Source organism: Rattus norvegicus, chromosome 11 (assembly GCF_036323735.1).
Source record: "Rattus norvegicus strain BN/NHsdMcwi chromosome 11, GRCr8, whole genome shotgun sequence".
In the NCBI taxonomy this organism is placed as follows: Eukaryota; Metazoa; Chordata; class Mammalia; order Rodentia; family Muridae; genus Rattus; species Rattus norvegicus.
In genome coordinates, this window is record NC_086029.1 from 18075454 (window position 1) to 18102744 (window position 27291).

The 27291-nt window shown below is 36.7% G+C and overlaps 1 protein-coding gene across 7 annotated transcripts in view; it reads right to left on the reverse strand.

The window, feature by feature from the left end:
* Cadm2 (cell adhesion molecule 2) overlaps positions 1-27291 on the reverse strand; it is a 977040-nt gene that overhangs the window by 80598 nt on the left and 869151 nt on the right. For all 7 annotated transcript variants that reach the window (XM_039088453.2, XM_039088451.2, XM_039088454.1 and 4 more), the window contains one exon: positions 14233-14411. In XM_039088453.2, the coding sequence (XP_038944381.1) occupies positions 14233-14411 (179 nt within the window). The remainder of the gene's footprint in view (positions 1-14232; positions 14412-27291) is intronic.

A 27291-nucleotide genomic window follows, 5' to 3' on the forward strand; every position in this document is an offset into this window, starting at 1 on the left:
CATTAAATAAGTCTAAAGCGTTCAGAGTGGCAAAGAGACCTCAAGCAATGTTTCCAGTGTCAGGTTATGAAAAACCTCCGGATAATCCTTGGAGGGAAATTTTGTTCCCAGCAGACAGGCATATAATTTACACAGTAAGAATTAGAAACACTTCCCCAATTACCTGTAATTATTTTACTGGGGTTTGATTTCATATGTTTGTCATGCAACCATCAAATATTCACAATTCTTGACGGATTATTTGGCTGTTGAAAGATTGCTTGTCATTCGTTCAGTTAAAGTCTTTGAGCCACACCAAACATTTTTCTAGCACTTTACCCTGATAAATAGCTCTACTCCATCTGCTGACTATTCCCGCTGAATTCTCCACACTGGAGACATTGAAAACAGCGTGAGATCACTCTCTTATCTTGAATATTGATGTTTACATCTGTTTTTCAACAGGGAAAATGCTTCCTGGCCAGTCAAATTAAGAAAACAACCCCTGAAAACTCAATGGTGTTACATTAATCACTAGGGAAAATGGGTATTGCCTGGAGAGCAATTTATCATGATCATAAGGTGACACTGGTTTTAGAAAGAATATTGTGAATGAATAAAAATTGTGAATTTATACCCATAGACTTCTTATTTAGTATTTTATTCTATATTCTTACTCCTTGGTAAATATTTTTTAAAAATTACACAAAATAGAAATAAATGGAAACATACTGGATAAAATATAGGTTAACTTTTTATGCCTACATAAAATATAAAATAATACATTTTTATTAGAATGATCTCAAATTTATTTTTGTAAAAATATTGCAAAATGAACATCTAGTACAACAGTATTTAAGAACAAATAATACATTTTCTTTAAAAGTCTATTTATGGAGTCTGATATTATTACATTTATCACTGACTATGATTTTTTTTTAACAAACAGTAACATAGAATGACATTCTCTTAACCATTATCCTAGAAAAAAAGCAACCTTTCAAAATTAGCTTTATTATTTCACTATAAAATCTGGCCCAATATAATAGGCTTATATTTATTTGTTTGGGTTATCCAAATAAAATATTAGTTTTCATATTTCTCATCTCAGCAATAATAGAACTCCTGGATTATTTGGGAGCCTAAAGTTATTCATGTTTTCAAAGCATTCAAGAATGTAGCAATCAAATCTCTTACACGTGTCCAATATTATAAATATAGAATCTTTTAGCATTATCTACTATTTAATGAATTAGTAATTTCAGTCCTCATAGATGCAATTAAGAAACTCCTTATAAAAGCCTTGAGAAATGTGCAGAGAGAAGAGGAAGCATGCCAGGCTCAGCACTTGGCTGGGTGTAGAGTATCTCCTGTCATGTTCTTCTGCCCTCCCTTCAAGAATCATGTGGCACCGATGTGTACAACAGGTGTGCTGAGAAGAAATATTTCTACCACAATTACATGTTTTTAACATGCACTTGTGCTTTAATATGTTTTATAGCCAATGAGCTATGTAGCTTTTAAAATATGTTTAGTGTCCATGACTCTACGCACTGGTCTTTTAGTCATCAGTTATTTTGGATTTAAATTATTTCATCTCTGTTGTGGAACAGTAAAAGTTGAAATAAACTAAAATACTAGAAGATAATTAGAAACAGGTAAAATAAATGATATGGGATTAGGTGGAATTAGTTAGAAATGTCAGAAAGATTGCAAAAATTGGGTGAAACTTCTGTCACAAAATTAAACTTTCTATCTGATCTAATTTGATTCTGGTCTTGTATAACTTGATAATTCACTCTAGAAGGAAGAACTCTCAGTTACTGCTCAGTATAAAAATGTGACTAAAGAAAACTAGAAAATGTCCATGTCTAATAGGATAGATTAATTATAATAGAATTAAAAATAAAACACTTCCTTCAAAACACCTTTTTTATTTTCATACAGCAAAAATAATATTTTGAAGGGTACTTTCTAGAGTCACAATATATGTTTTAATACTTTCAGATATGTAAGATAATAATCAAAACATTATAGAAACAAATATTTACTAATTTAAAAGTGACTTGATATTATGTATATATGTGTGTGTGTGTGTGTGTGTGTTTGTGTGTGACTTACGTATATGACTTAAGAATGACTTGTTAATAGGACACATATTGGTAATAGAGGTTGCTGTACTAACAGCTCAGGATCTACTGGCATGGTGGCTTGATTAGGATCCGGAAAATCAGACATTATCAATGACTCTGAGAAGTGTTCCTAAGTATTCTTTTCCCCTCTTTATAAAATTCAATATTGCTTTTGAAATGCCTTGCTTTTATAAATGAATAGCAATACTTGATAAAGAAAAACAAACACCTCAGTAATAATTGCTTAAAGTATTAATTTTGAACCTTTAGAGAATGATGACAAAAATGGGTTCACATTTTCTCCCAGAAATATGAGATATAAAACTCTGAATCACCTGCCTTTTACTTTTAAGACAAGTTTTTACTGTGCAGCCCTGGCTACCCTGAATGGTGTTATGAAACCCTTTCTGTCTCTGCCTCTCAAGTTCCTCCATGTCTACACTGCATATTTGTGATGTTTCTAGAATGAGATACATTTTTAAAACTATTATACAATTATACTATGAAATAATCCAGTAAAGCATCAAGATATAAAACACAGCCATATTTCTCTTTTACTATTTATCTGTTTATTTTCTTCAAAGAATAAAATACCGTTTTTATATACAAGTAAATCATATACACATATGATATAATACTAAATATTAGTATAAATTTAATTTCTTAATTCCTTCTATAACACAAAGTAATCTTTTGTTTTACTTTGTATGTTTTGTTTTGTTTTGTATGTTACTTATGCTTCTTTTCAGAATCTTTCATAATATTACATGCTGAATATGTTAATTTAAGATCTTGAGGCACACATGAGCACGCACACACACACATTTATATATACAAATGTACTAACATTACTTGATTATTTATAGGATATTGGAACATGGACCCCATAATCAATCATGTGAAGTGATGGTCAACAGTCAAATTTATAATATATAACTATAACTTTGAAGTAGTATAAGTATAAAATGACAACTAAACTTTTACATAATGCTTTATCTGTAATTTGTACAGTGTCAACGCTTAACTTAATATTGCCCCTGTATTGTTCCTAGGAAAGTGTACTATATATTAACTTAATCAGTTGCTGAGATATTCACGTGAAACGAGAATTATGGAGCCAAATGGACCAGCATGTAAAAGTTTCTGATGGCAACACTGAGGACCTAAGATCAATACCCAGGTCAAACATGGTGGGGAAAGGAAACAACTCTGATAATTCGTTTTCTGAGCTTTGCATATGTGTGGTGGTATAAGTACACACAAAATATGTAGCTAAAACATATGAACAAGGCATAATAGTAAGTTCAGCATTAGTAATTTACAAAAGAGATGAGGTGTGTATAGTGCATATTCTTCCAGAAGTTAAATCATAATTAATGGAGAATTAACATTTAAAAATATTTAGAATGTTTAAAAAAGTTACTTGGGAAACTGTATCAAGTAAAAGTAATTATGTTTTGTTTAGATCTGATCATGAAAATTGGTAACTTCACAGAAATTATTAAGCTCATCTTTTAATTCAAACAAGAGACACCTCAGTTATTTTCTTAATAACCACATATTAAGACAAACCTATGAGTGAATTTATTTGAATGCGACATTAGCTGATGGCAATTTCTAAAACTGTTTTGATTATAATACAGAGAAATATAGAACACCAATTTCTCCACAAACGTGACTGACTTGAACTTTCTTTTGCTAACAGTCTACATGCTGTTACTTTACATGGGTTGTTACAGAAATTCATTGAATTCCAGGAATCATTAAAATTTAAAAATGCAAACCCAATTTACTGAATAATGGTATGCAAATATTCTAGTGCTGTACAATGTACTGTGATGTATGCTGTGTACATAAATATTTAAATTTTAAATAATCAAGTAAGGGTCTCTATAATTCTACACACATATTATACAGTAAACAGAGGTTTCCCTATAAGGAAAATTGTGGCATTTTCATTGATAGGGCACTGAGAAAAAAGATTTATTTAAGTCACAAAATTTGGTTTATGAGTTTGTGTTCATCTAATCTATGCATTGCGAGGAATTTAAAAATAATCATATAAATATATAAAATAGGATATTTTAAGAATGCCAGACAAACCCCTATATCTTGATTACTGAACATTAGTGCAGACACTAATTCAGACACTAGTGCAAAATTTGACGTAAGTTCCAAGTGTGATCTGTGAGGCTGATGCCGACTTACAAACAAATGCATGTTAATTCGTAATATTCATTACAACCTATTCATATGAAGAACCATGTCAGCTCAGGCATAAAACAGTTTAAACTAAAGAAGTTCTGTGTGGAAGGGCTTGTTTTATAATAAATGCATCAATCTATTACCACTCCTCCTTAGCTCCATTAACTGTGCTCAGGACTCCACACCATGTCCCCATGGTTCTGAGGCCGCCAGAGTGTGGATGCCCTCCATCAAGGACTGGAGGGCCTCAGAGCCTACATGCTCGGTGTCTTTACTTCATTGCCCATTATGCCCGTTTTAGATCAGAAAGAGCTCTGAGTTGGACACACAAAGGGACATCTGCTCCTGCCTCAGGTGCTTTCTTCAAACTCCAGATCCAACAACTATTTGTACCCTCCATGCTGTCATCTTCTTGCCATCTCAGTGGGCTTCTCGGCATCGTCTCTTTCATGTCTGTCAAATCCCTTTCTAGGCTCGCATCTGAGAAGCATCCTCCCATTCTGAAACTAGTTCATGTTTCTTTCTCTGTATCAGCAAAAGCTTTTCAGGAACTCTGTATCTCTTTACTATCTATTACCACCTGTTTTGTTCTCCAACTCACATCACAAACAACCCCCTTAGCCTTACACAATATCATGTCTTCTTTATTCACAAATACAGTCGCCCCACCCCCCACTGCCACCTCTGTGCCCCAGAACAATAACTCAACCCGATTGCAAGGCTGAGGAACATACAGTGTTCACTGGGCATTTACCATTCTGTATTATTTTTTAATGAAACGAAAATTTTAATACAACAGATAATTTACTTAATGGTGTGCTTTTGGTGCTCCTTCTTAGTTATATTAGTTTTATGGATGCTAATAAAATGTTGGTATGTAAGCAATATATCGCTTCTAAGGCCATAACTATGTAACCAATATTTAAACACACTAGGTACAAAGTTGCACGGCTTGCAGAAAATGCCGTGGATATTCCTTCTAAGGAATGAAAGACTAGTCCATGACATCAAACTACAGCATTCTGAAGAAGCTTCCGCTCTGAATGCGTTTTAGAATTGTTAGATTCCTAAATTATAAATGCCAATCAAAATAGTGGGAAAGTGTCCTTTCCTTCAAATATTAATGAAGGAATTAGAAAACATGGGAATCTGATCTTGTTAAGGGGTTAATTAGAGCACAGCAGATCCTATATGGCCCTGTGCCCACTCCCAGCAGGCACAGCATACAACAACCTGCCGTGCGTGCAGTGCAACACTTTTTTTTTTCTAATAAGGGGTTTTTCAGATTAAAGGTATTTGTGCTCTCTATAAATATAGTGTGTAATTTCTAACTTGTCAACTCCTTTTCTTTTCTGGCACTTTCCCTTTTTGAAAATGGCATTCAGGGTGGATATTGGAAACAAAATTAAGGCTAAAGAGCTCAGAAGCCAAGGTGGCTTGTTTTTCTCCATTGCCCAAAGAGGGAGAGAAGCTGCCATCATTTCGTCTGAGTTCTACACATCTATGTACTTTGAGCTTGATGGTACCCAACATCCCATTCTCGAGGGGTAATCAGTTCACTTTAAGAGCTATTGCCAGATGTGCACACAAAGGCATAGGATGTTGAAGAGAACAGAAAGTAAGAGTTATTGTATTAGGAAGAGTTCATATCTCTTTGACTTACAAAACAATACCCAATCCTCGGTATTTGTTATATTACTCATTCTGCAGCCATCGGGAGAACTAGGGAGAGGCATGTTTACTGGTTTTAGTTTTGTGTACAGAAGGGCATTAATCTGCCTACATTATTCTCAGTCATATGTAGCAGCCTATTTAAGTCCTACTTGTCATAAAGGGATGACAAGTCCAGGCCACTCACTTAATTGGTAGACACCAGGCTGACAGGACCTCAATTGTGACAGTCCTCCACAAGAGAGTTACAGTAAACCCATCTGTTCCCTAAAAGGGACCCCTCTCTAAACCTCTTAAGGTCTTCCTAGTATCTTTCTGTTGAGTAGAATCCTCATACAAAGATAACAAGAACAACAAAAATTCTTGCCTCTCAAAATTGAAAAGTGCTGCAATTTTAAACTGTGGGGTCACAGGATCATAGAGGAAGCTCGACTCCCAGGAAATCTGACACACCCATGATCACAGTTGAGGCCACAACAACTGCCCCAACACTCCCGGAGTAACTGGGACCCCAACAGGAAGCAGGCAAGCACGAAACCCCACCCAGCCAGAGGCACGGGTTCCTTTGGTTTGCCCCTGTGACAGCAGCAGCCCCACTCCTGCCATTTTAAACGGTATGTGTTAGCCAAAAGTTCTGTGTAAAATTACAAGGAAAGTTTATGAATAAAATCGATGTCTTATGTGAAGGATGGAGATATGTATTTTTCCCTTTCAAACACATTTATTACTTTCTAAACTGACATAGTAAAGAGAAACTTAAGGCAGGATGTAACATGCCTTCTGCAGGGATGTTCCTGCATCATTTAGCTCCACATTCAGTCCTTGCTTGGAAGTATTTTACCCAAAGCAAGTAACGTGATTGGATGGGAGGTATGTTACTGCCATTTTTAAAAGAAAAATGAAGTAGCAGACACAAGCAGGAAGTGTGAAAAATATTGAGCAAGCAGAAATTGTTTTGGATGTGGACTCTAAGATAAAGGGATCAAGAGGTGTTTTGCACGTTATTTAATTTAGCCACGTGTATTTATTTTATTAACAGTGTGGAGAATTTGTTGTGGTAATGTAAATAATTCCTTCTAAAGCTGATTCTTGATTTTGATAAGTCAAACTGGCGTGAAAGAAAGGCATTCTCACAACTATCCATCTAACCTTTGTGCATGTGATTTTAAGAGGCAACATTCCTAAAGATATAAGACTGCTTTTGAAATGAAATGAAGTAAATTCATATGGTAGCCTATACTACAAATCATATCAATCTGTAACCTTAAAAAAGTGGTTCAGGCACTTGAAAAGACTTGATGTTATAAAATGCTAACATCGATTTGTACTTTTAGGATAGGAAAATCGCTGTTCTTACGAAGACATCCATGTATCACTTTAACAAGCCTGGAGTTTGAACCTCTCTTTAATGACTTTCACTGCTCCCCTTTCATTTGCCAACACAGTAATGGATTTCTGACAATGACTTCTCTAGAGATGTTTCTTTCATTGATTAGAAATCTACAGTCTTGATTTGGGTGTTTTGTTGTTGTTTTGTTTTTGTCTGTTTTTGTCTTTTTAAGACAAGAAATTACATTTACAATTACATTGACCTGGAATTTGCAAGTAGCTGAAGATGATCATGAACTTCTAATGTGCTGCCTTTACTTCCTGGGTACTTGGATCACAGGTAGATGACATCATACCCATTTATCCTTTTATAATCATTTATTTATTCATCTATTTGCTTACTCTATTTGCCTATGTATCTATTATTTATCTCTCTACTTATCAATAATGTATCATCTATCATCTATTTGTCTATCTTGCATCATCTATCCATCTATCTATCTATCTATCTATCTATCTATCTATCTATCTATTATCTATCTATGAGTCTAAGCATTAACCCATGCCTCTTGACTGCTGGGGAAGCTTCCAGCAGTTGTATACTTCATAATTAGAAGTGTTTTACATTGGTGAAGTGACCATTTCTCTCTCTCTCATACACACACAAATATATTGTATAGAAATTGGTTTGAAAAGGTTACCAATTTAGTCACCACACTACAAGTAGCATATTACTTATTTGTCAACTGTTTTTAAATTTAAGAGTAACTGAGTTTTCCAAAAACGCTTGAAAATCTATAACTAAACTGAACTCCAGTTTTCTGAACACAAATAATATTAGTGAATGCCTTATATCACACACATGATTTTAGGCTGCCCATTGAAAGTGTTTCAATGCCTAGTCCCGAGAGGTCAGTGCAAAGGCAAAGACATGCTGGGAGCCTCCCTTGTAAGTAGCATTCACAGGATGCTGGTGGTAGAAGAGTAGAAATGAGGCCAAGGCTATTTTAGATTCTAAAACAGTATATAATACATTATTTGTGGCATCTACAATACAAGATGCCATAAGTATATTTTATGTAAAAATCTATAGTTTCTGAAAAGCAGACCCAAAACTCTCCTTCAAGGGCCATGACATAAGGCTTGAGTTATCAAACAACTCAGGACCATGGTTTTTTTGGTAAAAGAACTCTATATACAGAGGGAAAACTGGAGCCAAACTAGTTTTGCATGTAAGGCAACTAAGAAGACTTTAGTGGCATTTATTTCATCACTGTGCTTACTGTATTAGAGAAAGGTTATAGAGAGGTTGAGCAAATATATTACTGATGTTAAAAAATTTGAACTACAGATTCTAAATAAAAGTCTTTGTCCTTTGATATTCAGCCCCTCATCCATCTAGATCTGGAGGAACATTTATATTTGTGGGAAATAGACGCATGGATTTTTGTCCCATGACAGCTGAAAAAAAAGTCAGTTTACCCACTGCATTTTCATCTTAGAAAGATGGAATTCGGTTCAAGTGTATTCAGTGTTCTACCCAAAACTCACGCAGCAGTACACACACATACACACGCACACACACACTTGTAAATGAGTTATAAAAGACAGTGCCTCCATCTCCACCTGTCTCTGTAGCATATTCAAACGGTCAGAGGCATGCATTTCCTACAGGCTTCAGGGATTGCTCCACTTTTCCATGTCTAGAAGCGATGTGTTAAAAGAGTCATCCCACCAGTGACTGTGTGGGAGGATCTCACACAGCGTTGCTGAGAACAGCAACTCTGAGCTTTCCATTACTAGTGTTCGTTGTTGCATTAGGGATGTCTGCTCTGTCCTTTTAAGTCTATGCCCGCATTTTCCATTTATGTTTCTAAAGAATGATTTTCCAGGAAAAATACTCATTATTAGCACACATAATTAATTTACCAGCCGTCTAGGTCTGTCTCTATACGACAGGACAGATTTCAGTTGAACAGCTCTTTAATGATTGCTACACTGTACATCTGTTCATGATCTGGTCTTCTCTTTCATAATCTACACAAAATTCGCTCTCTAGATGCCATTGTGATCTACAAGAATCCTCTTACCCGACAACTGGGCAAGTAATAAGTAAACATATAATCTTCCAATGCCTCTAAATATTTCCTTTATAGTAATTTTAACCATAGGTCAAAAAAGACTCTAAACCTTCAGCCTAGTTACTGTGATGACCAGAAATACCCTTTTCATTTTATTGTGCTGACTACTCTTCTACTTACTAATCCTGGCTATTCCTGCTATGAAATGTAAAATTTATCCTCCCACAGTAGGTATGTGCATATGATAGTAGTATTTTTCAGATCTATGACAAGAATTTAATAGGGATTTTAAGATATAAAATTATGATGATCAATCTGTTTGGAAATCAATTACATCACTCAACTATACATGCATTATTTTGTTAAATTTATCATCAAGTAATAAAAACTTAAAGTTTGTGATTATTGTTTGTATATTAGGAATATATTTGAAAGCAGTGAAACACTGGAAATGTGTCTTGCAGTGAGAATAAGTTTATTTCCCCTGCTTTAATATGCTTTTCTACAGTAGTGAGCAAGTCCTCTGCTTTGGGTGTCCGGCATCCAAGTGGAGAAGAGCTACTTTCCCTACAGTTTGAAGGGGGATATTGGGCCACAAAGCTTAGAAGTCTCCTTTGTCATGATGTTCTATAATTTCTCTATACTTGGTCTTGGAACATTTTTGATATTTATTATTAACAATAAATATGAGGGAAAATAGCAGTTGTAGCTGATTCTTAAAACTGGAAAGGAATATTGAATAGCTTGAAACCCTTCATTAGACTAACGCATACAGACATTTACAGTAGAAATACTCTCTTACTGTTAAGTTTGTAAAATATACTTTTTATAATGGCTCTTTTCAACAAGCAATAAAGTGTGACAGATCACATGTTACACACATTTAAATTTGTCATTGCTGAAGTAATTGTCTTGCAAACAATGGCAATACCATCTTTATCAATAAACACCTACAAATACAAATGAACTTAAAACGCACAGTAGTATTTTAGGGCTATTAAATCAGCAACTCATCCATTCTCTTGATTGGAAGAATAAAAATAGAAGCAAGTTGCAATTCTATTTTAATCTGTGGTACCAAAATAAAGGTTGTAGATAATTTTGCTTGTTTTACATGGTTATAAAAATTAAAATTCCTAGAAAAGAATACATTTATGCATAAAGTTAAAAACATGGATGAGTATATAGTGTGTAATTTCATTCAAAAGTAAGTTAAGATAAAGGAATGATTTAATCTTTAAAATATGAATTGTAGAAAAAATAAGGACACAGAAGAATGAATTGGAAAAATGGTAAAAGAACTTAACTTATATGTAAATACTGTTTTGGTGAAATGAAGGGTAAATGTGAATAAGTAAGAGGAATTGTGTCTCCATTACCACACAAGCTCCAAGCTATTACCATTTCTCCATTGCAGCTTTGACACTGATGCCCAAAATGTTTGCTTGATACGTGTACCTGTTCAAATATGGCAGCTTCTGGTAGGAAAAAAAAAAAACAGCTGGCCATTTGATCTGTCTACCTTGCACTATTTCTTCTTCTTTACGAATGTTTGCCAAAACAATACTCTGTATACCACATTTAAAAAAATCTGGAACCAAGACATTCCTATATGATTATTTAAAAAGTTTACTTTTCCTGCTCTCTCCTCTCTCTCTCTCTCTCTCTCTCTCTCTCTCTCTCTCTCTCTCTCTCTCTCTCTCTCTCTCTCCCAAACACATATTCAGGTATCTGTCTATGTGTGCGTATGTGTGTTTTGTGCATTTTGGTGTACTGTTCATTGTCATCATATGTGTGTGTTATAAATCTTTCTAACATGAGTTTATGAAATAAAATACGTGGAGAAATCTGAGAAGGAATAAATTGAGATTTGGGATGTATGGATTTATTTCTCACTTTCCATACATATTGTATCTCAAAACCTTCCTATCGTATGTGATTGTGATTTTTAAAAGCAGAATATAGACTTCAAAAATTCTGTTGTTTTTATTTACTTATTGAGGTACAAGCAATGCTAGGTGCCCAGGTGTAGAGAGAGGACATCAACTACTGGGCATAAGTTTTCTCCTTCTACCCTGTGTGTCTCAAGAAGTAAAATGTAAGGAATTATGGTTCTCACAGATTGACTAGGATAAACATCTGTCTATTAAGCTAATAGGATAATTTTTTCATTACTTAATTTATTATTGAAAATTACTCCTGCATCCCCTAGTGTATTTACGGCATAGCAGAGGCTTCATATGCATAGTTTTTCCTCAAACAGGTCCTTATATACTGACTTTCAGTATAACTCTCATTGAAGGAAAGTTTTAAACCAGTAACTTAAGCTGCCACCTGCATTCTTAAGTTTGAAATTTTCAAAATGTAATGGCATAGAAGAAACAAAGAAAAACTTTTGTGCACATAACCCAAAACTACAGGGTGGATATGACAACTAAATAACATAAAACTTCAACACTCACTCCTATTGGCATTCGGGAAATACTATGTAACCAAAGCCTAGCATCTGTGTTGTGATATTTTTACAGGAACATATTCCAACCTCCATCAATTTAGGAATCAATAGAGGCAGGCAACTGTGGTAGGTTCAGACATGCGTTCTGAGTCACTAAACACCGTCTGTATAAGAGCTCTGTTATTTCATCACAACTGATGTAAAAATCAACCTCGGTGTAAAATATGAAAGGGTAAAGTTATCACAAGTGATTGCATGCAGCACTCATTATAGATCAAAATACCACTCAAATTTCATCATCTAGTAGGGTTTTGAAACAGCCAAACCATTAACTGAAGAGTGTAGCTTTTACATTTATACAACCAGTGACTAATGAAACATTATACCCAGTGTGCAAAGGGTAAAAGTACCCTTTAGTTTGTAATGAACCCAATTGGAACCCCCTTTAAACACAGGGCAATATGGTTTCACTGTTTCAATAACACTAGGTAAACTGCTGTCAAGCCTCACAGTATTTATCTAGCAGCGTGAATAGCATTAATCTATGGGGCGCTTTTGATGAATTGGAGTTCAAAAGTAAAAGCCAAAAATGACTTCTTGAAAAGTAAGCTTAGAGAAGTATTTATTAGAAATATGTCAACTGCCAACAACCTAAAGGGAGCTTGGCTCTTGGCAAAATCACGCTGTGCCAACTTGAAAACACCAAGATAGCATGGATATTTTCCCCACTTGAATTGCCTTAAAGAAACAACTGACATACTTTCATTTGGGTATATATTTCATATTATTTCTTCAGTCACTCGTCTTTCAATTCTCCAAGGTTTTAAGGTGCATTTCTGTCAGCACAACCTGTCATGCTATACAACATAGAGGCAGAAGTCTCACTTATTTGAGAGTAGCACTTAGAAAACTTAAGATAAATGAGGTACACTAGACTGTGCACATGTGTTACAGATATGAATTCTTGGATCTTGCTTTTAAATTGAGGAATTTTTGTGACGGAAGCAGTAGTTCTTATAATCTGGCTAGTAATGAAGGTGGCATTTCATTTACACAAGTTCACCACACTTAATTCTGGCCTAATTATTACAATAAGGGTAAGGACCTCTCTCAAGGTTGATTCTTTAACTCTTCACAATATATTAAAAATGAAACACAGAACTCTATAATATCTAGTGTGTTTATTTATGAAAGTCCTATTGTCTCCATTGTTTTACTATAGCAATATAACTTAAGAAAGAGATTTTATCAATGACAATTTTAAAAATAAGAGAACTATAATTTATTATATTATTTTTTATCCCTTATAATATTATAACAAAAGAATACTTGGAAATATGACAAAACAAGCTTTTTTTCAGAAAATTAAATCTTTTCAAAGAGACTTAATTATTTTGTTACCTTTTTCTATTGAGAACCGCGTGGCTCACCCTTGTTTCTAGCAGTATTTATACATTGACTCAGATGAAAAGTCAATACATTTTTCCCATGATTCCTAAAGTCCATTGAATTTATCACCACATTTTGTTTTATTTACTTGTAGCTCACTTTTTGTAAGTGTTCAATGAATAAAATAATATGATCAGAAAAAAAATTGTCTTGGTGCAATATATGAGGGAAACATTGCTGCTAATTCTTTCTCTTAGAGACCCATGATGGAGTCTGGCATCTACAAGAAATTGCCAGAGGCTATTCTAGAAAGCAATCTAACTGCATTTATTACAGTATTTATGCATGTTACAAGAAGACTTCTTCTAGTCATAGATTAAAGCTACCTTATGAAGAAGACAGAATGTTAGGAAGCTGAGTAAAACAATCATTTTCTTTTCTTATAATCATCTTCTGCCTTTTTTGCATTCAAACCAATCTTGAATTAAGCACAGTGAAGAGAAAATAATTTCAAATTATCACTCATAGGAAATTAATCATTAATATTGCAAACTTTTGTCCTTACTAATCTTCAATGGCATTATTATCTTTTGGGTCACACAATTCAGTTTTTAAAAAGTATATTTGATGATAGTAAAATACAGTTAGTTTAAGAGAAATGTTTTTCAGTGCTCTGGTAACATAAAATCACATAGTAAATTTAAGACATCAACTCATATAACTTACAAGTCACTACCAAGTATCAAATTTATTATCAGGCATTTGAAAAATAATTTTATTTTCTACAAATGCTTTAATATCTTCTAATAGTTAAACTTGAAAGATATCAAATGTATATCTTGGAGATATTTATACTCATGAGAAGTCCTTCTGAAAGAAAAAGAGGACCTATTTAACTTATTTTTCTAGCCAATTGTGACAGATTTGAACTCTGTGATAGATTTGAACCATTTTCTTCCTTTCATGTGTAACGTTTTCCTAAAGAACTTACCGTGTACAATGAGGACGTACTCTGCGCTGCTTTGACCAATGGTGTTAGTGGCTTCGCATCGATAAGTGCCATTGTCCGTTTTGTTCAGGAAGAGAATGTTGAGTTCCCTACCACTCACAACCATTCGATCAGGATCTGGTAATTCTGCCCCATCCTTCGTCCACAAAACAGGTTCTGGCCTATTGGATGCAGGCATGCATGTAGAGAGAAAAAATAGGAAATGTTAAATGTACTGTGAACAAAATCAAACAAGACATCTTCCTCATGCCTAACTGTGTGTTGGCTTTGACAGGGTACCAATAAACCATCAAGCATTAACTCAGAAGCATTGGAGGCAAGATAAATATGCTTTAAATCTGTTCTACTCAATTAATAAGATATGTATTTAGGAACAGATTCACTGCATCTCTGTAGCTGTCACTTCTAGAGCTCTGATTATTTCAGTTCTGTGTCCAGATGCTGCTGTTAAAGACTTGCATATCACGTGAACTATTTTCTTTGGTCTATTGAGACAATTCTGCCTCAGATTTACCTGAAATTATACTATGGTAGCATCGGCCCAGCATGGTGGCATGATTCTTACTGAAGCTACCCTTCTTCCTCTTGTAGCTACCACTTTTTCTATTCTCCTAAGGAATTTGTCAAGATGCATTCCTTTAACATAGTGGACTCAGAGGAACAGGGAGATGGCTTAGCAGGTCGAGCACTTGATACACAGCCCTGAATATAAATTCCATGCCTGGTAGAAAGAGAGCAATGTTCACGGTACATACTATTGTGGGAAACACAGGCGCATGCACATGCATGCATGAACACACACACACACACACACACACACACACGCATGCACGCACGCACACATGCACGCACGCACACATGCACGCACGCACACAGACATACACTTGCACACACACTACATAATATCTTTAAACTATAAAAAAATGTAGTCAGATACGGGATGAATTTCTTCCTCACTGAAATCTATGATATCCACTGTAAATGACAGGTACTCTTTCCGTTTTACCAGAATTGATCAATATGAAATACATACACTTCTTTCTGCCCAAGTTGCTGACATGGTACTCTTGAAGAGCTTTTCTTAAGGGTTCTGCTAAAGTAGTTAGGCTTTGACACAGTTTCTGATAATATTCCTAAATCCATTGTAAATACTTGTGTAATAAAAAAGTCTTATGTTTCAAGGAGGTCCACCTATGAAATTCTAAAGAGATACACTCCATTGGTTCCTGAAGAGTCTCAGAAGACAGCTACGTAGATATAAAACAGAGATTTCCTCTTTTAACTTCTTACTTCTTATGAGGGGACAGAGGTTAATTTTGAGTCAATAGTCAATGCTCAACAATGTGACCAGTCAGGAATACACTATGTAGCCTCCATGAAAACTCTTAAGACCCGATGTCTTGTGAAAAATTCATTAGTAGAAAAACTGCTCCTTGAAGCTGTGAGTTAGAAAACAAAAACCCTACTGGCATAAACAGGACACCCCTTATGAGTTGTCGGTCAGGTAAGTCCCAGAGGCTTCCCCAAAACAATGCAGGCGGTTGGTGTTGACGCACTTGGTTGTACACCAGAATTAGATACTAAAAGCATTTGCTGAAGTTGCCTCACACACCGTACTTGCGTGCTATTGAGCTATCTGACTGGAAATGAGCGGGAAGCTTCCCTCCTGACTCCTACATTTCAAATCTCAGAAGGTGCTATGCAGTCTGCTGGTACAGAAAAGGCATCTGTAGTCTTACTCAACTCTGAGTCCTATAAACTATGGAACAAATCTTCCAGGCACAATATGCCCATGTATGGAGTTTTGGTGCAACTGCTGTGGAAGTAAAATAGCTCTGACTGACTTTGAGGCCTGTCCCATAGAAAGGAGGCCATGCCTCATAGCAGGACCTAGAGTATAAACCTGATCATATCCACATGTGGGAATCCTAGGGGGCAGAACAGTGGTGGTCACCCTTCCTCATGCTGAGACCCTTTAATGCAATTCCTCACATTGAGGTAACCCCCAACCATAAAATTATCTTGTTGTTACTTCATAGCTGTCATTTTGCTACTGTTATGAGTCATAATGTAAATATTTGATATCATGGACATCTGATATGTAACCCTAAAGCGGGTCACAACCGACAGGTTGAGAACCCACTGCTTTAGAAGTTAATTGAATATTGTTCCTTAGCTAAATTGAATTACCATCAATTTGTCTTTTAAGTATTTATATCTGTGTGGAAAGAAAAATGCTACTCTCATCCTTAATCAGAAAAACTTCTTTACAGGATATGACATTGGATAGAGACTTCCTAGGATACCCAGAATAAGTGGTAAATGAATGCTTAGTCAATACTATAAGAGCCTGAGCAGAAAGAATGTAAGAGATTGAAAAGAGAGAGAAGAGTTACAAACCAGCATCTTCTGGTCAAGGCATAGCCATCATGATGGTACACACACAAGCAGCTGGACATCTGCACTGGGTCTACTCAGGAATGGACCCACTAACAGTCAGCAAAGGATGGAGAAGGTACTGTGCAGTGACTTATACCTCACTGCTGAACAAGCTTCTATTTGTTAGTTACTGGGAGAATGCAGTCATTGCCTTTATTGGGCTATGACAGATGACATTACCAGGGTGCCATGGGTAATTCCAAACCAGTCAAACACATATAACCCAAGTGAAAACTCAATGTGTCATAAAACAAAATGAAAGTTATGAATCTGGAAAAGGGACGGGTGGGGATGAGGGAGAGTTAATAGAGATGGGAGGGAGATAAGCAAGGGAGGCACAATGTCATAATATATTATGTTATAAACATGTATGGTTTGTAAAGGACAAACGTAAATGATACGTGTGTGTGTGTGTGTGTGTGTGTGTGTGTGTGTGTGTGTGTGTGTTTTACCCCAGATTGTGGGACTCTAGTTTGTCTTTTTCCTCTACACTTCTGCATCTTTTCATTCAGTCGTTCATCTGTATTCTTTTCCATAACCTTTGTAGCAAAGGGAAAAGTAGAGTGCTTCGCTGAGGCATTCTGGCAAATTAATCCAACCCTAGGAGGGAGTCAGGGCATCGCTGACTCACAGTGTGTTGATCTGAAGGATGTTTTACAGTCTGCTAAGGGTAATTGGCCTAAGACATAGTAGCAGTTTCCTGGGATTGAACCTTCCTACTGTGGCATCTGACACTATCTCCAGCTACACAGAGGCAGAATTGAAGTGAATTACAGGTTTCTTTGTGGATGTCTCAGGAAGGACTGATGGCTGGCAGAGAGGAACTGGCTGCCACATATATTTTTGTGAATAGGGTGAATTATTGCAGTGTGTTAGTAGAGAATAGTGAGCATTTTGTTTTTTCCCATCTCTTCAGAAAGAGAAAGTAAAGAAATAAAGGCAATTTTACCAGGTACCAGGATTATACTCATGAAGTTTCTAAAAGAACATCTTTATATGAAAAAAAATTAAGAAGAAACTAAGTATAGGAAATTATAAAAAAATTCAAAACATTTTCTCATCCAAAAGCATAGATCATTTTAATAATATATCTAGTAAAAGAAAACCTAATGCTAGTAAATCTCTATTTGCTGTGTATATCGTACTTATGCCATCTGTTTTTAGAATTTAATAATTTGAATTTTGGAACACCCTGTATAATTTTACATGTGCATATCCCTGGCATCCCTGGAAATGGTAAAATAGGTCAAATGAAACTACGATTTGTATCAGATTTAAAGTAGTAGAATTTTGGTGGTTTTCCCAAAGCCATACAAAAACAGTAATAAACATAAGGCCAGTAACTTGTTTACTTCTTCTCAAATGATGTACTTTTAATTACAGAGCAATGTTTTCTTGATGCACAAGTTAATATTGATAAACACAGAGATATAATTGGCTGTATACCCAAAATTGACACCTCAAACCTAAATTGTAACGGAATTTTTCTAACTGGTTAAAATGTTTTCATATACATCTTAAGCACACAGTTCTAAATACATAATTAAGTTTAGATTTGTATTTTAAATCTGCACAGAAGCATAAACATCTAAAGAGTTGTGGAAATGTAAGTGCTCAGTCTGTGTTTTAAGCTTTGCTTCTACAGACAACTTTCTTCTAATAAATGAGAGAAAAATAAAGTAACAAAAGAAAGAACAAAGAAAAGAAGAAATAACCTTTGTACATGTTGTAACAGTAAGAGACCCAAGGTAAGCTCTTAGGCATTCAGGATTCCACTCCGGGAGGTAAGTCTTCACAGTGACAAAGGTGTTCACTTCACAAGATGTAACTTGATGAAATGGACATTAGAGTTTATGCACATCTTATGAATAACCTACACCCATTCTTGATTAGTATCAAGATGTTCAACTTAATATCAAGTGTTTTAGCATGCCGTGTTGCAGCTTGCGATTCATTTTAATGTAGAGGTTCCCTAGGCATTTTCTAATGGGAACCCACAAATGATTACGTATCTTCCTTCTGATGAATAATACTCTTCCCTCCATAAAAGGAGTTCCGGCCTGCAGTTTTCATGTGCTAAGATTAAAAATGAACAGGCTGGAGAAATCAGGAATAACAGGAGAAAGATCAGCAAAACGGATATGTCACAGACCAGCCTTACAGGGAGAGCACTAGCATGGTCAATACAGAATTCCCCTTTATGTTACAAGGTTCTTAGACATTTTAGAAAACCGACATGAGGTAACACTTCATGGTACTTGTCTACTAACTCTCGAACTCAGAGTAGATTTTCTAAGGGGGACACCTAAGGCATTTTCTCCCCAGCTCTTCTAACAAAAAAAATTTGTAGAAATAAGAATAGTAACTAAACACCCTCTTTTATTTTAAACACCACCTGTATTTTAAAGTCTTCCTGAAATAGAATAAAATTTTACCAAAATTTTTTAAAAAATTGCTTCATTGTTTCTTTTCTCTTCAAGGAATGCCTTTTTGAAATTATAATTTAATTACAACATTTTCCCCTTTTCTTTCCTTCCTCCAAATCAATTCTTTATACCTCTTCCCACTCTTTTCATTCATGGCCTTACTTCCCCAATTAATTGTTATTGCATGACCATATGTGTATTGTAAACATATATTCCTAAATACTAAATGTAAATTGTAATAATTTATAGATTATAACTTTTTTTCCTCTCTTTTTTTTGGATTTTTTTTATTAACTTGAGTATTTCTTATATACATTTCGAGTGTTATTCCCTTTCCCAGTATCCAGGCAAACATACCCCTCCCCCTCCCCTTCCTTATGGGTGTTCCCCTCCCAACCCGCCCCCCATTGCCGCCCTCCCCCCAACAGTCTACTTGACTGGGGGTTCAGTATTAGCAAGACCCAGGGCTTCCCCTTCCACTGGTGCTCTTACTAGGATATTCATTGCTACCTATGAGGTCAGAGTCCAGGGTCAGTCCATGTATAGTCTTTAGGTAGTGGCTTAGTCCCTGGAAGCTCTGGTTGCTTGGCATTGTTGTTCATATGGGGTCTCGAGCCCCTTCAAGCTCTTCCAGTTCTTTCTCTGATTCCTTCAACGGGGGTCCTATTCTCAGTTCAGTGGTTTGCTGCTGGCATTCGCCTCTGTATTTGCTGTATTCTGGCTGTGTCTCTCAGGAGCGATCTACATCCGGCTCCTGTCAGCCTGCACTTCTTTGCTTCATCCATCTTGTCTAATTGGGTGGCTGTATATGTATGGGCCACATGTGGGGCAGGCTCTGAATGGGTGTTCCATCAGTCTCTGTTTTAATCTTTGTCTCTCTCTTCCCTGCCAAGGGTATTCCTGTTCCCCTTTTAAAGAAGGCGTGAAGCATTCACATTTTGATCATCCGTCTTGAGTTTCATTTGTTCTAGGCATCTAGGGTAATTCAAGCATTTGGGCTAATAGCCACTTATCAATGAGTGCATACCATGTATGTCTTTCTGTGATTGGGTTAGCTCACTCAGGATGATGTTTTCCAGTTCCAACCATTTGCCTACGAATTTCATAAAGTCGTTGTTTTTGATAGCTGAGTAATATTCCATTGTGTAGATGTACCACATTTTCTGTATCCATTCCTCTGTTGAAGGGCATCTGGGTTCTTTCCATTTTCTGGCTATTATAAATAAGGCTGCAATGAACATAGTGGAGCACGTGTCTTTTTATATGTTGGGGCATCTTTTGGGTATATGCCCAAGAGAGGTATACATGAATCCTCAGGCAGTTCAATGTCCAATTTTCTGAGGAACCTCCAGACTGATTTCCAGAATGGTTGTACCAGTCTGCAACCCCACCAACAATGGAGGAGTGTTCCTCTTTCTCCGCATCCTCGCCTGCATTTGCTGTCACCTGAGTTTTTGATCTTAGCCATACTCACTGGTGTGAGGTGAAATCTCAGGGTTGTTTTGATTTGCATTTCCCTTATGACTAAAGATGTTGAACATTTCTTTAGGTGTTTCTCAGCCATTTCGCATTCCTCAGCTGTGAATTCTTTGTTTAGCTCTGAGCCCCATTTTTTAATAGGGTTATTTGTTTCCCTGCGGTCTAACTTCTTGAGTTCTTTGTATATTTTGGATATAAGGCCTCTATCTGTTGTAGGATTGGTAAAGATCTTTTCCTAATCTGTTGGTTGCCGTTTTGTCCTAACCACAGTGTCCTTTGCCTTACAGAAGCTTTGCAGTTTTATGAGATCCCATTTGTCGATTCTTGATCTTAGAGCATAAGCCATTGGTGTTTTGTTCAGGAAATTTTTTCCAGTGCCCATGTGTTCCAGATGCTTCCCTAGTTTTTCTTCTATTAGTTTGAGTGTGTCTGGTTTGATGTGGAGGTCCTTGATCCACTTGGACTTAAGCTTTGTACAGGGTGATAAGCATGGATCGATCTGCATTCTTCTACATGTTGACCTCCAGTTGAACCAGCACCATTTGCTGAAAAAGCTATCTTTTTTCCATTGGATGGTTTTGACTCCTTTGTCAAAAATCAAGTGACCATAGGTATGTGGGTTCATTTCTGGGTCTTCAATTCTATTCCATTGGTCTATCTGTCTGTCTCTGTACCAATACCATGCAGTTTTTATCACTATTGCTCTGTAATACTGCTTGAGTTCAGGGATAGTGACTCCCCCTGAAGTCCTTTTATTGTTGAGGATAGCTTTAGCTATCCTGGGTTTTTTGTTATTCCAGATGAATTTGCAAATTGTTCTGTCTAACTCTTTGAAGAATTGGATTGGTATTTTGATGGGGATTGCATTGAATCTGTAGATTGGTTTTGGTAAAATGGCCATTTTTACTATATTAATCCTGCCAATCCATGAGCATGGGAGATCTTTCCATCTTCTGAGGTCTTCTTCAATTTCCTTCTTCAGTGTCTTGAAGTTCTTATTGTACAGACTTTTACTTGCTTGGTTAAAGTCACACCGAGGTACTTTATATTATTTGGGTCTATTATGAAGGGTGTCGTTTCCCTAATTTCTTTCTCGGCTTGTTTCTCTTTTGTATAGAGGAAGGCAACTGATTTATTTGAGTTAATTTTATACCCAGCCACTTTGCTGAAGTTGTTTATCAGCTTTAGCAGTTCTCTGGTGGAACTTTTGGGATCACTTAAATATACTATCATGTCATCTGCAAATAGTGATATTTTGACCTCTTCTTTTCCGATCTGTATCCCTTTGATCTCCTTTTGTTGTCTGATTGCTCTGGCTAGAACTTCAAGAACTATATTGAATAAGTAGGGAGAGAGTGGGCAGCCTTGTCTAGTCCCTGATTTTAGTGGGATTGCTTCAAGTTTCTGTCCATTTAGTTTAATGTTAGCAACTGGTTTGCTGTATATGGCTTTTACTATGTTCAGGTATGGGCCTTGAATTCCTATTCTTTCCAGGACTTTTATCATGAAGGGGTGTTGAATTTTGTCAAATGCTTTCTCAGCGTCTAATGAAATGATCATGTGGTTTTGTTCTTTCAGTTTGTTTATATAATGGATCACGTTGATGGTTTTCCGTAAATTAAACCATCTCTGCATGCCTGGGATGAAGCCTACCTGGTCATGGTGGATGATTGTTTTGATGTGCTCTTGGATTCGGTTTGCCAGAATTTTGTTGAGTATTTTTGCGTCGAAATTCGTAAGGGAAATTGGTCTGAAGTTCTCTTTCTTTGTTGTGTCTTTGTGTGGTTTAGGTATAAGAGTAATTGTGGCTTCGTAGAAGGTATTCGGTAGTGATCCATCTGTTTCAATTTTGTGGAATAGTTTGGATAATATTGGTATGAGGTCTTCTATGAAGGTTTGATAGAATTCTGCACTAAACCCATCTGGACCTGGGCTCTTTTTGGTTGGGAGACCTTTAATGACTGCTTCTATTTCCTTAGGAGTTATGGGGTTGTTTAACTGGTTTATCTGTTCCTGGTTTAACTTCGGTACCTGGTATCTGTCTAGGAAATTGTCCATTTCCTGAAGATTTTCAAGTTTTGTTGAATATAGGTTTTTATAGTAAGATCTGATGATTTTTTTAATTTCCTCTGAATCTGTTGTTATGTCTCCCTTTTCATTTCTGATTTTGGTAATTTGGACGCACTCTCTGTGTCCTCTCGTTAGTCTGGCTAAGGGTTTATCTATCTTGTTGATTTTCTCAAAGAACCAACTTTTGGTTCTGTTGATTCTTTCTATGGTCCTTTTTGTTTCTACTTGGTTGATTTCCGCTCTGAGTTTGATTATTTCCTGCCTTCTACTCCTCCTGGGTGTATTTGCTTCTTTTTGTTCTAGAGCTTTTAGGTGTGCTGTCAAGCTGCTGACATATGCTCTTTCCTGTTTCTTTCTGCAGGCACTCAGCGCTATGAGTTTTCCTCTTAGCACAGCTTTCATTGTGTCCCATAAGTTTGGGTATGTTGTACCTTCATTTTCATTAAATTCTAAAAAGTTTTTAATTTCTTTCTTTATTTCTTCCTTGACCAGGTTATCATTGAGTAGAGCATTGTTCAATTTCCAAGTATATGTGGGCGTTCTTCCTTGATTGTTTTTGAAGACCAGTTTTAGGCCGTGGGGGTCCGATAGCACGCATGGGATTCTTTCTATCTTTCTGTACCTGTTGAGGCCCGTTTTTTGACCAATTATATGGTCAATTTTGGAGAAAGTACCATGAGGAGCTGAGAAGAAGGTATATCCTTTTGCTTTAGGATAGAATGTTCTATAAATATCCGTTAAGTCCATTTGGCTCATGACTTCTCTTAGTCTGTCTACGTCTCTGTTTAATTTCTGTTTCCATGATCTGTCCATTGATGAGAGTGGGGTGTTGAAATCTCCCACTATTATTGTGTGAGGTGCAATGTGTGTTTTGAGCTTTAGTAAGGTTTCTTTTACATATGTAGGTGCCCTTGTATTTGGGGCATAGATATTTAGGATTGAGAATTCATCTTGGTGGATTTTTCCTTTGATGAATATGAAGTGTCCTTCCTTATCTTTTTTGATGACTTTTAGTTGAAAATTGATTTTATTTGATATTAGAATGGCTACTCCAGCTTGCTTCTCCTGACCATTTGCTTGGAAAATTGTTTACCAGCCTTTCACTCTGAGGTAATGTCTGTCTTTGTCTCTGAGGTGTGTTTCCTGTAGGCAGCAGAATGCAGGGTCCTCGTTGCGTATCCAGTTTGTTAATCTATGTCTTTTTATTGGGGAGTTGAGGCCATTGATGTTGAGAGATATTAAGGAATAGTGATTATTGCTTCCCGTTATATTCATATTTGGATGTGAGGTTATGTTTGTGTGCTTTCATTCTCTTTGTTTTGTTGCCAAGACGATTAGTTTCTTGCTTCTTCTAGGGTATAGCTTGCCTCCTTATGTTGGGCTTTACCATTTATTATCCTTTGTAGTGCTGGATTTGTAGAAAGATACTGTGTAAATTTGGTTTTGTCATGGAATATCTTGGTTTCTCCATATATGTTAATTGAAAGTTTTGCAGGATACAGTAACCTGGGCTGGCATTTGTGTTCTCTTAGGGTCTGTATGACATCAGTCCAGGATCTTCTGGCCTTCATAGTTTCTGGCGAGAAGTCTGGTGTGATTCTGATAGGTCTGCCTTTATATGTTACTTGACCTTTTTCCCTTACTGCTTTTAATATTCTTTCTTTATTTTGTGCGTTTGGTGTTTTGACTATTATGTGACGGGAGGTGTTTCTTTTCTGGTCCAATCTATTTGGAGTTCTGTAGGCTTCTTGTATGCCTATGGGTATCTCTTTTTTTAGGTTAGGGAAGTTTTCTTCTATGATTTTGTTGAAGATATTTACTGGTCCTTTGAGCTGGGAGTCTTCACTCTCTTCTATACCTATTATCCTTAGGTTTGATCTTCTCATTGAGTCCTGGATTTCCTGTATGTTTTGGACGAGTAGCTTTTTCCGCTTTACATTATCTTTGACAGTTGAGTCAATGATTTCTATGGAATCTTCTGCTCCTGAGATTCTCTCTTCCATCTCTTGTATTCTGTTGGTAAAGCTTGTATCTACAGCTCCTTGTCTCTTCTTTTGGTTTTCTATATCCAGGGTTGTTTCCATGTGTTCTTTCTTGATTGCTTCTATTTCCATTTTTAGTTCCTTCAACTGTTTGATTGTGTTTTCCTGGAATTCTTTCAGGGATTTTTGCGATTCTTTCAGGGATTTTTGTGATTCCTCTCTGTAGGCTTCTACTTGTTTATTAATGTTTTCCTGTGTTTCCCTAAGGGAGTTCTTCATGTCTTTCTTGAAGTCCTCCAGCATCATGATCAAATATGATTTGAAACTAGATCTTGCTTTTCTGGTGTGTTTGGATATTCCATGTTTGTTTTGGTGGGAGAATTGGGCTCCGATGATGCCATGTAGTCTTGGTTTCTGTTGCTTGGGTTCCTGCGCTTGCCTCTCGCCATCAGATTATCTCTAGTGTTACTTTGTTCTGCTATTTCTGACAGTGGCTAGACTGTCCTATAAGCCTGTGTGTCAGGAGTGCTGTAGACCTGTTTTCCTCTCTTTCAGTCAGTTATGGGGACAGAGTGTTCTGCTTTCGGGCGTGTAGTTTTTCCTCTCTACAGGTCTTCAGCTGTTCCTGTGGGCCTGTGTCTTGAGTTCACCAGGCAGCTTTCTTGTAGCAGAAAGGTTGGTCTTACCTGTGGTCCCGAGGCTCAAGTTCGCTCGAGGGGTGCTGCCCACGGGCTCTCTGCGGCGGCAGCAACCAGGAAGACCTGCGCTGCCCCTTCCGGGAGCTTCAGTGCACCAGGGTTCCAGATGGCCTTTGGTGTTTTCCTCTGGCGTCCGAGATGTGTATGCAGAGTGCAGTCTCTTCTGGTTTCCTAGGCGTGTCTGCCTCTCTGAGGGTTTAGCTCTCCCTCCCACGGGATTTGGGTGTAGAGAACTGTTTATCCGGTCTGTTTCCTTCAGGTTCCGGAGGTGTCTCAGGCAGGGGTCCTGCCGCTCCTGGGCCCTCCCCCACGGGAGCCCAGAGTCCTTATACAGTTTCCTCTTGGGCCAGGGATGTGGGCAGGGGTGGGCAGTGTTGGTGGTCTCTTCCGCTCTGCAGCCTTAGGAGTGCCCACCTGACCAGGCGGTGAGGTCTCTTTCCCACAGGGTCTGGGAGCAGAGAGCTGCTGCGGGCCGAGATCAGATTATAACTTTATAGATTTTTAGGGATCATAGCTTGGTACTGAACAAATGACCATTGTGCTCTTCCCTGGGGAATATTGTCTCGCATTCCTAGAACTGCTGAGTTGACTATAATTCTCTGTGTAGGGTTGAGGCCTTGGGGATTTTTCCTTGTCCAGTTTGGCATGGCCACTGGTATTTTTGTTGCTCAGCTCAAAATGTTGGGCAGTCATGATGGTAATTCTTTATGTGTACAGCCTGTGAACTGTACAAATTTGAGAGGAGGTTTCCAGCGTCATCCACACATTATTATTTATAAGTTAATTTTAGTAAGAATTGCTATAGCTCTTTATGACTGCCACTTTGTTGATATGATAATCCAGATTAGAAATCATAGTGGATCACTAACTTCTACTTATTTCATTTTGTCTTAGGGACACTTGCTCTGTGTTGTTTGGGATAATAGCAATTCTTCTAATTCATCCAACTGCAAGTGAAGTCATTCCTGTTGCACTCTGTGTGCCCCCTGGGCAGGGAACTTTTTCATGGACCTCACAATTAGCCTCTGCTTTAGGCATATGTTTTTGGAGAAGAATAAAGAATCAATAAGTAATTTAGCTACACAATAGCGACTCCCATGTTTCAGAGTGCTCTGCCGAAGCTTTCTTCTGCTGTTTTTAGAGTTGGAAAAAACAAAAAAGAACATCCAAGAGATTGAAAATTATCTAGGTTGATCCTCTTCACTAATACTTACATCCTTCCCCGTGGTCTATAATTTTCTGTCACAGTCACATATATGTTGAGATCTAACACTAAAATCCTTAGGACCTTTAAACATTTTTCTAGCTGAAAAAGATCTGTGTAATACTATTCAAGTAGCATTGTGTTCTGACTCACAGAAATTCAGGATTATATACGTCTAATATTTTCTTGATGACAAAGGGGAACTTCCAATAGTTCTCTGCTTTATGTATTAGGTAATCATGGGAATACCCACTGGCTTCATATTCATTAGGAACCCCATAGTTAGTCAATAGATTTGATTAAAGTTTTAATTATGAGAGATGTTTTAAAACAGTTACTCTTTACTATGTGTAGTATTTCCAGAGGATATTAGGGAAAAGTATGATTTTCATAAACATCCTATTCCAAATTATGTATTAATTAAGAAAAGCATTTTAGATAATGAAATTATTTCATAATGTTGTGGGAAAATGTCTTGCTTATGCCACCAGGTTTGAGGGGAAACCTCAATGAATATGAAAAGTATGTGAATTGGAGATCAGTTTGAAATTGTTAAATGTAGAGAAATTTTAATTTTGTTGTATTCAGAAGAGGAGGATCTTAAGTGGGCCATCACCCACATATTCTCCCACAGCATAGACTGAGGTCACTTCTTAAACTCAAACCCAACATTTAATTGACAGAAAAAAAAGGAGGGAAAGAGAAAGAAGAGGGAAAAGAAGTGAGAGGACACGTACAGTAGG